Here is a 14,218-nt window from a genome sequence, read left to right as displayed (position 1 = left end):
TTTTGTTGTTTTATATTTTTTTTATTATTTTTCTGAATTTTTTTTTACTTTTTTTGAATTTTTCTGAACAGTTTTATATTTTTTTGGGTTTTTCTTGGAGGGGGCAATGAAAACGATTCATTGTAAAGGGCTCAACAGGAGCAACAAAACAAAAAAAAAGTATTTATTATTTGGGGCGTTTCGTACAAACTTGCATATGATTGTCAATAGCTCTGTTGATCAGAGTGATGCTACTTTCTCTGTAGCAAATGAATCCATTGCAATGTACGCAGACTTGTTTTACTTCACCAAATCTCATTTGTATATTTGGCACCATCTCCCTGCCCTCTGGTCCCGTTACTTCCGGTACAACAGATCTTCTGGCCATAATAGGGAGATTATCTAGGTCGTTCCGAAACTGTGCAGCACTGTAGTTGTTAGGATGCCACCTAGTCATATGGCGATGCATTGTGTAGTTTCCGAAACTGTATTTTTTCTCGGTCCCTCTGGACAGTCTATCTTGACATATAAGGCAAGTTACGTATCTTGCATTTACTTTTTTCTGACCTTTGGGAATTTTAAAAAATTGCCAAATGAAGTTTTCTTTCCGGTGAGACGTCCTGGGCTCCTCAGGCAAAAACTGCCTCTCTTCGTGCTCGTCGTCCTGTTCCTCTTCTTCCTCTTCTTGTTGAATTATAACTTGAGCAGGTGGTCCACTCTTCCTTGGATGTGGTGGAGGTGGTGGGGAAGCACCAGCTGAAGCTACTAAAGAAGCCATTGCTCACTGGTAACAAAGGGTCTTTCTCTCACAATGATGAAAGTCAGAGTGAGGAAAGAAGGAGGGATTTTCATCATTTGGGAAAAACAAGAGTTCTCAACCAATGAAAAGTGTTCATTTTAGATTATATGACCTAGTCTTACATCATTAGGAAACCAAAAGTGAAATGAACCAATGAAAAGTGTTATTACCAAGTCACATGACCTGCTATGTTTACGTTAAGCACTTTGCAGGGCCTCCCGGTTTGCTTCCAGAAACCTGCGCTTTGCGACTCGCTTCGCGTACCAGTTCGCTAACGTAGCACGTCATATGACGTATCACGCGACAACGTGAAACGTCATGCGGACGGGAGGCGTCACGATGTTGTTTTCTAACGCGGCAGTTGCGGTAAAGAAACGTTTACCGGCTCGCGGTCTATTTCGCTGCATCAAGGTCAGCTAACGGGAAGCTTCCCGATTCGCGAAGTGGGAACGAAGAAAAAAAAATATTTTAAAAAAAAATTATTCATAAACATATAAAATATATTTTTGGATTTAAAGAAGAATACATTTGACAGCTACAGATATTAGCTGTTAAAAAACCAATGAAATTCACTGAAAAAAACATAGGTTATAGACCATATATAGTTAGGAATTAGCATTTACAAAACCTTGAAAATTCACTGAAAAAACCATAGGTTATAGACCATATATAGTTAGGAATTAGCATTTACAAAACCTTATTTTACTCACACCAAACCATTGAAATTCCATATATAGTTAGTTGCACTAACTATATATCGCGCACCCGCAATCCACTGCTGATGATGTCACATATTACATCATTCATGACATGGTCAGTGACATCACTGATGACATCACTGATGACATCTCAAATGACATCACTGATGACAACATCCAGTGACTGTATGTTTCTGTAAAGTTAAAATGTGTCTTACATATTGAAGAATGAGTGGAAGTATAAGTGTCTGGACAAAGGATTTAGTAGGTGCATGACTGAATGTATGAGTGAGTGATTAAATGTGTCTCACTGAGTGCATGGGTTAGTGACTAAACTGTCTTAATTTGTGCATCATTATGTCTGTTGTTCTGTAAACTGCTGCATGTGTTGATCAGTAGCTATATGATTAACTATATGGGTTACTGATTGATTGTCCAAGTATTTGGATGGGAGACTGAGTGTGTGTGTGGCTGGCTGGGAGGTGTGTGACTCTGTGCAGATCAATGTGTACTTGTATCAATGATTGTATAAGAAGGTAAGTATGTGTTAGTATATGTTTGAAAATGTAAGGTGCTCTATGTTTAACTGTATAGACAAGAAAATGGAAGTGTCATTGATTCTTTACAGGACTGACTAGGTGTGTGAGTAACTCCATGGATGAGTGGCAGACTGTGAGTGTCTGTATAGGTGTATGAGTGCATATGATAGTGTTGTAAAGATGAGTGATTGTATGTATGAATGATTGTATGGGTGAATGAGTGAATGTGTGTGTAGACATAGGAATCAGTGAGTGCGTATGTAGTAACTAGTATTGGTGTGTCAATGGTTTCAAAAATTATACTCTGTATTTAACACTGGGTGAAACAGAGGTTATATTAAAATGTGAGGAGATGCATTGTATTGTCACATGAATGATATCATCAGTGATGTGGTCATTGATGTCAAATGAGATGTCATCAGTGATGTCATTTGAGATGTCATCAGTGATGTCATCAGTGATGTCACTGACCATGTCATGAATGATGTAATATGTGACATCATCAGCAGTGGATTGCGGGTGCGCGATATATAGTTAGTGCAACTAACTATATATGGAATTTCAATGGTTTTGTGTGAGTAAAATAAGGTTTTGTAAATGCTAATTCCTAACTATATATGGTCTATAACCTATGGTTTTTTCAGTGAATATATATATATATATATATATATATATATATATATATATATATATATATATATATATATATATATATATATATATATATATATATTTTTACATTTCTTTTTATTAAAATAAGGCATCAAAAATAAAGTGCACAGTACAGAGGTATTCCATCATAACATCACATTACATCCTCAAGGGGAAGGAGGGGGGAGAGGGGATAGGGGATCAAGGTACATACATTTCAAGGACTCACGGGGATGGGGCAATATCAAACACGGAGTCTCTAGGTGGCACACAGATCTCTCCCCTATATCGGTTCCAAGGCCCCCAAACTGTTGCCCATTTTCGAGGTCGGCATGTCGCCGTGTACACAGTCTTTTCACGAAACATACACCAATCCAGGTTGTCTTTCCAGCCCTCAAGGGTAGGAGGCTGCTCGGATCCCCACTTCTGAGCAATATTCCTTTTGGCTATCATGTATCCTAGTGTAGTCCATTGTGTTTGTGCCAAATTAAGATCAGTGGGCTCCCATATATTAAGGAGGCATCTCCTCGCCTCCGGTAGAACTGCGACCCCAAAAACCTCCTGCATCGTGTTATGAATCCTGCCCCAGTACTCCACGAAATATCGACACTCCCAGAGGATATGGAGGAATGTACAAATACTATATTTAGATTAAAGGGTAAATATTGACATTATTCCTGCCACCAAATCAGTTATGACTTTCGGTACGCTCTCCAATCATGTATTGTTCTTTTCCCTGAAATCAAGCATAGAGTTCACTGATGATTTTGCGGATGTAGCAGGTTAAGCCATCATTGTCAGGCTCACCTCTTGAAGTAAAAGATTACAAAATGCTACGAAATAGTTTTGCCCTTGCTATCCCAAATGCATTGTAAATTCTGCAGACCTCCCCTTATTCCTACGTGGTGGTCAGTCAAACTTATTCAATTAATTAGTGATGTTATGATAAAAAATTTCAAATTTGGTTTGATATTTCACCCATGTTCTTTTCTTACATATTCTTCATTGCCAATAACCAAAGTTCACAATTTCAAACAAACCCTTATCTGGTTAACGGGTACATATTTTCAACTAGTAGATCATGGACGCTCTTCATTCAATGACCTCTCTTCAGCCAATAATTTATTAAATCACTTGAGTCGGAGGAGTAGATGCTCTGCAATTTGGAACACAAACGAAACTACTACAGACAACTAAAGAAATTCAGAGCAACTTTCAGGGCAAGGATGTGGCCTAATGCTAGAGCGGTCGACCTCGAAGCTGGAGAACCGGGTTTGAGTCTCAGCAGGGAATGTTCATCATCCTGTGATTCTAGGCAAATCACTGAATCTCCCCATGCCTAGCAAAAAAATAAAAAATGTTGTGAGAAAGTGAGTTTCTGTTGCAGTACCCCCCCACTTTATGCCTGATACCTGATGCACTTTTCCTTGGTGCGCCCTGGGTCCCTGCCAAACAGGTACCCAGGGTCTGTGTCCCTTCCCTAAAAGCTGTACACAGCCTAAACCCAATTGGCATCTCTGGCCACATGTCAGCCCCTAGTAAATGGTACCCTAGGTACCCAGGGCATTGTGACCAGAGAAAACCCCTAAGGGCTGCAGCACTTATTGTGCCACCCATAGGGGCCCTGTACCCTGACACACACACACACACTGCCTTTGCAGGCTGAGTGTCCTGGTGCAGAACTAAACAAAGAGTCGACATGGCACAGATCCCTGTGTGCCATGCCCACAAACCCACTGCACTGGCATACATCAGCCACCCCTCTAGCTGGGTGCCCTATGCCAGTGGTGTGGGCACAGGTGCATGAGCCCTGTGCCCCTACAGTACCAAGGGCCATTCCTGGGCACTGTAAGTGCAGTAATGCCATTCAGAGTATATGGTGCTGGGAGGTTGTCATTACGAACTCCACAGCACCATAATGGCAACACTGAAGGCTGACAAGTTTGATATCAAACTTCTCAGCACATTAACCCCACACTGATGCCAGTGTGGGATTTAATGTAAAATGCACTACAGAGGGCATCTTAGAGATGCCCCCTGAAACCTAACCTACAATCCACGTCTTGTCTGAGAGGCTGCCTAGGCTGCCACACAGCAGACATGTTGCTGGACCCCTGGGTGAAGAGCTCCTGCTCTCCTGGGCCTGCAACAATGCAAATCCTGGGACGAGGTGCCAAGCCTCCTCCCCCAGAATGGGCAGGGGAAGCTTCAAAGGCATTCCGCCTTTGTGAGCTTCTCCAGACCACTTGCTGTACTCAGCAACTGGCCCCCACCAGTTCTGACCCCCACTCTGGCGGGAAGACTGGCGGGAAACCCTACATCAGAAAGGGGGGTGTGCCAGCCTGTGCCAACTCTACCCCTCAGGTGGGAGAGGCGAGGTGATGCACGACCCCGGGTTCCGGCCATCTTGATGATGGGGAGCCCTGCCCAATCACAGCTAGGCTCCTGCCCCCCTCCCACAGGAGAGGAGTACGCTAGGGGGTGTACCCACCCCAGGACAGGGACCCATTGGTCCCTGCCCTACCTGTAACACCCCTAAATTTAGTATTTAGGGGCACCCTGAACCTTTTTCCACAGATCCAGATTACAAAACAAGAAAGAATAACAAGAAACAAGAAGACCTGCCGTGCAGCTGCTATGAAGAGGAAGATACCAACTGATTTTGCCCCAGCCCTACCGGCCTGTCGAACCTCGAACCTGCTCCTGCTAAACCCCGGCGTCTCCAGTGTTCAGCAACCTCAAAAACCCCAGAGGACCTGACTGCCTTGTGACTCTGACTACCTGGGTCTTCCACGAGCAGTGGTACTGCTCAAAGCAAGTAACAAACCCTGGCATCAGCCCGGAACCGCGAACCCTGCACATTATGCACCTGCCAAGCCTGGCCTGTGCTGGAGTGAATCAAGACCCTGAGGACGTCCCCCTGGCGATTCCGACTTGGAATCCAGTGCCCAAGGACCCTCCTCGACGTCCCCGACGACACCTGCAGCCTCAGAACAAAGGACCCCTCCGACCGTGACCAGAAGGGGGTACGATTTCCCGACCTCAAAAGACACCCCGGCGCCCCACGGCCCCCTGTGCCCAACTCCTGGGTGCCTACCTATCCTCCAAGATCCTAACTTACCCCTCGAAGTGTTGGTCGCTCCAGAAGATCCACCGTCCCTGAGCCTGCAGCCTTTGTTCCCTTTTCAAGATCCTCATTGAATAACATTGGGCACCCGACGGCTCAAAAGCACTCTGCACCCAGCCGCCCGAGTGCCTCTGGCAGTGCAACCTTTGTCCTATACTACTTCCCCATTTGCCATGAGCAAGTGACCAGGAGCCCAGCTCCCGCAGTCGCGTGGTCTGCTAGCCAGCAGCCACCAACCGAAGGCCCCTTGCCTCTCATTGGATAACATTGGGCCTAACTACCTCTGCACCCGGCTGCCCCTGTGCCACTGAGGGTGTACCAACTGTACCTACCTGACCCTGTGGGAACCCTGAGTCTAGGCCAAGAACCTTAACTTCACCAGTCGAGTACTCACCTGAAATCCGATGTCTCACTTTCCTGCCATAGGATAACATTGACTGGTTTGACTCAAAATATCTTCGAAGTGTGAAGTTTTGAAACTTTAATTTATTCATCTAAAATCAGCCAAATAACGAATTTCGAATTACTCACCTGTGATCAGGAAAGAAGCCAGTACTGTCCCTTGTAGCCCAGTACTGAACCGCAAAAGTAATCACAACCGTGTTTGCTAGTAATCTAAATTTCTGCCATAGGAAACCATTGACTGTTTTTCTGTGAAATTTCGTTTAAGTGTGTAGTTTTGAAATGTTAAACTATTCATCTAAAATCAGCCGAATATCGAAATCCGAAGTACTCACCTGTGATCAGGAGATAAGCCAGTGCTGTATCTTTTAGCCCAGTACTGAACCGCAAAAGTAATCACACCTGTGGTTACTAGTAATCTAAATTTCGTTCATAGGAAACCATTGACTGTTTTTCTGTGAAATTTATTCTGTCTACTTTTGAAAATTACAAATATTCCTTAAAAATCGTACCAACTACTAAAACGTAATTACTTACCTGTCTTAGGTAGAGATCCCAGTGCTGAACCTAGGAGTCCATTACTGGATTACAAAAGTAACGAGAACCTACTTTACCTGTGCTCTGAATTTCCTTCCATGGGATAACATTGCTGGTTTTTCACTGAAAAGTTTCTGTCAACTTTTAAAATACCTTTATATTCTTTAAAAAGAGGCTTAGGTGTTAGATGATGCAGTGGGGCCATCTAAGTTTAATTAACTCTAAACAAATCTAACTTTCTCTCTAAAGAAATTGCCACTTTGAGCAACCAGGCACTTCCAAATCCACCAGTTGTACTCCATCAATAAGCATGTACCAGTAGTTGGCATGTATACCTTCTGTTTCTTCAGAAATACACTTTACATAATGTAAGTGGATAATCATATAGAAAACAAGTGAGACTTATATAGGTTTTAATGGCAAATTGTTCTGGTTTGCTAAATTTACCATGCTAGAAGACAGATTCCCTAAGCCATTCCTTGCTGTGTGTCATCTGTGGCAATAGTGGGCGAAGAGAATTGTCCAATTTAATTAACTGCCGCAGGAAATATTTATTTAATAAGGTTACTGGTCAACCCTCGATCTCTCAATAACCTTAATTGAAGTGGACTATAAATGTGTTAAAATATTTTAGTGAAATTCCAGGCGCTGTTAGACCTGTTTGCAGCAAAGTATTCTAGTACTTTATCGAGAATTGCATTGTTTGGTCACATTGCCAGCATATAAATTCTATTTAATGGTTTGTTTTTAGTTCCAAAGTTTGTATGTATAGAAGATATACCAAACCTTACATAAAAATCCCATTAAATGTGAAGTAGCTTTAAACATGTTAAACATGTTTACATTAAGGCACCAGAGTATCTGCACATTTCTAATGTTTTTATTTTGTGAATTTAGTATGTGTGCAAGTATTTGGATTTGCCACTTAAAGCCTACACCTGCTCACAGAAAAAAACTTTTTTAACAGGTCCAAGGCGTCCAATCTGCTGTAGCCATCTGTACAATCAGATTGCAAAATACCATGCTTGAAAACCACCCTCGGCTTAATTTCAGAAGAGGGAAGGTTGTCTGCCACATCCAATTCTTGACTTGCATCTGTCAGTCACTTATAGAGCTGACACTTGGAGATCTGTTCATATAGTGTTGTACTACATTATTTCAATAAAATACTCATTTGCATGTTGGCACTTTGGAGCTGAGAGCATCATTGTTTGAATGAATAGAAATAAATGACAAAATAGATGGTGAACTATATTGTTTCTTGCAGCTTCTGCAAGTGCAAGTGAAGTTCATGAATTAACAGTATTGAATTTCAGCTTTGGAAAGCCAAGTAGAAGAAGGCCCCCCTTCCCTTGTGCCTGGACATGACCCAAAGAAGAAGCCTATATGGGCCAACATAAAAACGTTTTTACTAAACTGTTTTCGGCTTAGACCCCAGGACTGAATCTAGGATCCAGTCCTGAAGTTACAAAAGTAATCTATAAAGTAATCAGCTGTATTTATGTAGAAAAACCCATTGAGCTTAATGTTAAATTGTGTTTAGAATCGTGTTGCCTACTGCAACCATTGTACCTATTGTGTTTACAAAGTTTATTGCCTCTTTGCAAAGTAATTACCTGAGGGTACTCATATCAAGAAAAGTATATTTTGATACCTGTTGGTTCTAAAAATAAAACAACTATATCTTTGGATATAAAACAATTGGCCCAGAGTTCAGTTCTTGAGTGTGTGAAACATTTTGCTGACTGAGTGTGTACAACAAATGCTTTACACTGTCCTCTGGTTCTGCCTTACTGCTCGACCAAGCTACCACTTTAGAGCGTAAGGTCAGACCTGACTTTAACCTCTGTTATACCTCTGGGGATTGTGGACTCTATACACACTGTACCTTACCTTGGTCCAGTACATATATAACCACTTTCTGACAAATGTGTTGGTCTGTAACGCAGCTGGTACACATGTAAAGCGCTCTGATACCTTTGTGTCAAGTTTGCGCTATATAAAACTCAGAAAAAAGAAAAAATGATCTGTGAAAAAATCAATTATATCGTGTGACACCCACAAAAGGACCTTTTTGCACTAATGCATGAACTACACTTCCCTGCTGCACTCAGCAGTGGAAATCCACAATTAATTGAACTGTGCATCAATTAGAAAAACTTCCTGGAAGAAAGTAGCAAAAATATTAACACATTTAGCAAAGCTTTCTAAAAAAAGAAATCATTCAGGAATGTATAACTGAGGTAACATTTGGTCAGAGTCTATTTTTTTTAAAATGACCAAACAGCAAGCTCAGATTATCTCCTCACTAGACTGAATTTGACATCTCAGTGGTTATGATCTGTAAGTGCTCAGGTTCCCCAGAAGATGTGTGTTTATCTTCCTACCTGAAGTCCTAAAGCAGTTGACTTCGATACTCAACTGCTCCCAGCAGTTGGTGATAATACCTCTGGCATCCGTGACATTCCTGGACCCTACTGTAATCCCCAAAATAACATTCATAACTTCCCAGTAGTTTTCAAACTATGTGGCAGGGCATTAATTCCATCAAAGTTGCATAGAAATAAATGTAATCTTGGTGGCAGCCTGACACAATTGCTGCACTCCCTGCTCTCATTGACCCCATGGCCAAGAACTTCATCTGGAAACCCTTGTGTGGACTTGTTCATTGCTGCACCACTGAACATTTCCAATTAAACATGATGGTTTTACCAGGTGGTTATCCATGGTTCCAACCAGTCTCCGATTTTCTTTAATGTGGGCTTATCCACGTGGAGATATCTTGAGATTGTATAGTTTCCAACTTTATTATTATTGCCATAAATTACAACACATCTTTAAATTCCATCTGCCTAATTAGTCTTTGTTTCAGGCGTGTGGAGAGACATGGAATTCGCAATAGGGAAAACACATGCTCCATCCCAATAAATAGAATGCTAAAGAAAATTTCTAGGGTTTTAATGACCAGGTTAGAGGTGCAGAGTTTGTTCATATTTTTAGAGGTTAAAGCTAGGAACCCACTAACATTTAAGGAATGTGAAAGCAGTTTGAAATGAGAGTCAATGCCTATTTCCTACTCAGTTCACAATCAAGCATGTTGTAAATTGTGAACTTAGATGGGGTGTGGCCAAAAGCAAATTACAAAACATATTAAAAAAAACACGGAATTCTTCTTTGAGCAAGGAGGCAAAGGCGTTCTTATCTCACTCAAAATGGAGTGTGGATCTGGTTTTGTACTTGTGATTGAAGTTTAACGGCCTTATTATGAGTTTGGTGGTCCGATGGACTGCCAAACTCATGGTGGTGGTGTGTCTGCGTCTGCTGCCACACCGGTAGTCCAACTGCCCTATTACAAGTAGGGCAGTCGGACCATTATGGTACACTGCTGCTTCCAGGGATCCACAATGCCTGGCGGTCTTGCAGCAGTCTTAAGGCTGCAATATGCTTAGCAGCAAGATTTTCCTCCTCGCCTTATTTTTCACGGCGGTGAGTCTCCCATGAAACGTTTGGTGGTAAGAAAGCAAAGGGAGCTCTACAGTGCCCCCTTGTGCCTCTGGGCCTGGGGATGCATGCAGGGGGCACATGGTGTGCCCCCCCTCCCTGTGTGCATGAATCTCCAGTTCCTGCAGGGTATGGAGTTGACAGCCCATGCCCTGCATGAACTTGCTTTAACATTCCCAGTACAGTGCCTTTTTTATGGGCACCGCCAAAGAACTGCCTGCCAAAATGTCAAAATCTGGCAGGCGGTTCTCACATGGGTTTGGCGGTGTTGGACCGAGGCGGTACCTGCTCCCGCACGCCAAACTCCAATGGCACTCTATGGCAGAACTGAAAACACGAAAATTAGATTTCCAGTTGGAAAATTACGTTTTGAAATAACCAAAACTGTGAACTTGTATATTTTATTGGAAGAACTAAGCTGTATACTTTACCAACATGAAAAATGTTAACCAAAGCAAAATGTTTTTATGTTTAGCATCAGGAATGATAAACAATGCATGTCTCATCTCTATAATGATTTTTAACATTATTGCAAGGCTGCTCTCATTATGTTGTAGTCAGATTCTTGGTCGATGTACTCCACTTAATCACTTTTAACACTCCTACTCTGAGGTTGCACATACCCTCCTGTACCATGTAAGGTTTAGAGGTCCAGAAGAAGCACTGTGAGAACCAGGAGTAACACTTCCATGAATCACTGCATATATGTTGGTTTGATCATGGGGTGCCTCAAGCACAGAGGCAACAGTAAATATCCCTCCAAGATGTGTTGTCCCACTTCCTTATTCACATTCTGGAATACTGCTAGATGATTTCATTGATCTGACTTTGAAGGGAAAGAACTAGCTGGTCTACTGCTCGACGTTGAGACAGTGTATTAAAAAGGGTTCTTGGGAAATGCCAATTGATTTTATAAACTGAACAAAAAGCGAAGATGTCTGTGAATTTCTCGTTTTCCACAGGTTGTCTTCAAAGTTTACATAAGCAATAAAGTAAAAAATAAAACATAGGTTATGGTATCTGATGCAGCGGAAAGCTTAGCAAATATGCAACTCACTACAATCATTTCAACTCACCAACATTGCCGGGCCCATAACACAACACTATAACCTATGGTCCTCAAATGGATCTTTTTGTTGAGATAACAGGGACTTGGATATTAGAGAATGTGAAACAATTTCCGTATGAGGACCTGGAATAAATAAATGCTAACTGCATGCCTATTTCATCAGCTTTATACCATTGCATCAATCCATAGTCCTGAAGACAAACATACAATAATAATTGTTTATGGAAAACATTTATCTAAAGCCTCAATTTGAATGGTCAGAACATGAAATCACAATTCATAATCATATTTAATAACAATTATTCTGTTCAAATAGTCACACAATGCAGTACAGATACAGTAAAACATTTGCTGATTGCCTAAAGTGAGAGAGAAACATGAAAAAAATCAACACTCAAGGTTTGAATCATACAAACCAAATAATAATGGGATATTGCCCGTCTTCGATCAAGTCAGAAATGAAGCACAGCATGCCTCAGAATGGAGTCAGATAACCCTTCAGCCGAAAGGTTATTTCCTGCTCAACTTTACCAGCCGGCAAAATGCAGGTTCCAAAGCAGTCAGGAAAGTTCAGTTCAAAGGCTAAAGCAGAGGTCAGTCCGACAGCATGCCAGACAGGGAAATTGGGAAATGAATACCAGCCCGACTCCTCCTCCGAGGGCCAATTATACTTCCAAACGTTTACGGTTTACACCCACAAAGTATCTTTTCCGTCAGTCCGTATAATTTCCTTTGGTTGTTCACGCAGGGCTGCTTATGGTGTGATCAGTACCTCACAAAAATCCAGAAATATTGAGTAATACTTTTGCAAATTCATTAAGTTCCAATTGTATTATATTTCCATCCTTTCCTCAGAAGTAAGGAACTTCACTTTGCTCACAGTCTGTCCGTTCCCAGGCACTTTCTCTGTGTTTGCAATATTATTAATACATTACTGTCAAATGTGTTGCTAAATCAAAAGTGAGTCGATTGTTGTAAAATACTGAAATGAAACTTCATATAAAGTTCTTACAGCGTCTAGAGTGACTACCTCAGCTAGATTCTGCCTTTTGAGCAACAAAAAAAAAAGAAAAGTATCTGAGGCCTACATGAAATTTCACTGAATCGTTACAACGTTATGATTAATACAAAACACACATTCATTTGAGTATTTAGATTTTTTTAATGTATTCAGTCATTTTTTTTTGCTACAGGTTACATGTCCATATTAGGCACCACTAAAAAATCCTCTGCATGTTTATTATTTTCAAAACAATTATTAACTTGTCGTTCTGAAGTTCACATTTTTATCACATAAACGTTAGAATAAGCGGTAGATTTCCATAGTATCGATTGGTTCTGAATTGCTCATTTGAATCATTTCAGGTGCTTCCTTATGTAGCCTTTATTTCATTTTGGCACTTTTTAGAAGTTATCGTCCCCACACTTTCTATGTTAATTGGGTTCTAATTTAGCAAACACGTGATTTATGCATAGGTAAATAGTCCTTGTTTTTTTCTCTTCGTTTTTTACGTGTTCACATTTCTAATTTTCAACACTTCTGCATGCTTTTACGATGTAGTATGAAATCTCACGTTTTTCGACGTAACCAATTTTTCATGTTTTCATCCAAAAAAAATCGTAAATCACTTTTGATAGTGAGAAAAGATAGAGGCAACTGACATTTATCATTTACACTCCATCGTCTTTATTGATTAAAGCTCCTTCTGTTATTCCATACGTAAAAGCTCTTTGGTATATATTTATGACTTTTTATGTGTTTCATACTTGCATTTACCTCTGTCTATTTCATTACATCTCCCTCCCACCCCTTCTCTCACTCTTTCCTCTTGCTCTCTCCACAGGTCTCGGTTGCCAGTTTTGCAGTCTATGTCTCTGTGAATGTGGAGAATGTGTTGGATGCACAGCGGGCGTTTACCTCCATTTCTCTTTTCAACATACTAAGGTTCCCTCTCGCCATGCTTCCCATGCTCATTTCCTCCATGGTGCAGGTAATTACAAACACCGCTCTCTCGTCACTTTCCATCACTGCGAAAGTATAGGCACATCCCACACATGCTTGTTTTTTAGCTATTTATCATGTACATTTGTTCAAAGTCTGTTTGTGATTAAATATCAGATCAGGTGGATCAAGAATTTGGAAATATTTCCAGAAAAGTGTGGCTATGTAGATTATGGAAACTGGGGAAAATACTAGATTTCACTGTTCCATCCAAACCCGATGCAATGTCATTTCTATTTGAACGGCATGTGGAAAGATGTGGCTTGTAGTGATCGGAGTGGAATTGCACTATCTTGTCCAGAAAATAATGACTGCACAATGTCTCCTGGACCTGATTCTCAAAACTATTTTTATGCTCAGCATGGGTGTAGAAATTTTGTTTCACAGATACATTCTGGATCCTGATTCACAATGGAAGGGTTTGGGGAATTTTCTGTGTAGAGATGTGAGTTCCTTTATCCACAGTGCAATTTACACCTAGGGGAGCGAAATTAGTAACCATTAAAGTGGGCAATTTAAATGGTGTGAGCGCTTTCAAAGTTGTAACATTTTGGGCATTCCTATGTATTTAATATGTCTTTCCTTCACCTTCAAAGATTTTCCTAAATAAACCAGTAGCTCATGCCAAAGATACTTAGGAGCCGGTTTCACACGGTCTACAAAGGAGAAATTCATACCACTAAGGCTGGGCATTCTCCCATCACAAATCCATCTTCCCCCGTGGAAAGGGCCACAAACGCCATCAAGCTGCCGATTATGTGGGGATACAAAAGAGGACATCCTTCACTTAATATGCATCTGCAAAGGTCTGGACAAGGAGCGCCGACAACATCTAAAGCCAACCCTAAAGAACTGGGAATAAGGACATGCCGGCAGGCAGTCAAAGCATGCTTCGATGGAAAAAACATCCAATT

The 14,218-nt window shown here is 41.2% G+C and overlaps 1 protein-coding gene across 1 annotated transcript in view; it reads left to right on the top strand.

Moving 5' to 3' along the window:
- Nucleotides 1-14,218, top strand: part of ABCC2 (ATP binding cassette subfamily C member 2) — a 678,688-nt gene that overhangs the window by 412,693 nt on the left and 251,777 nt on the right. The window contains exon 12 of the mRNA XM_078643538.1: nucleotides 13,147-13,293. Coding sequence (XP_078499664.1) covers nucleotides 13,147-13,293 — 147 coding nt within the window. The remainder of the gene's footprint in view (nucleotides 1-13,146; nucleotides 13,294-14,218) is intronic.

This window comes from Lissotriton helveticus, chromosome 5_1 (assembly GCF_964261635.1).
Source record: "Lissotriton helveticus chromosome 5_1, aLisHel1.1, whole genome shotgun sequence".
Taxonomy (NCBI): domain Eukaryota; kingdom Metazoa; phylum Chordata; class Amphibia; order Caudata; family Salamandridae; genus Lissotriton; species Lissotriton helveticus.
This window is presented reverse-complemented; position numbering and strand designations above follow the sequence as displayed.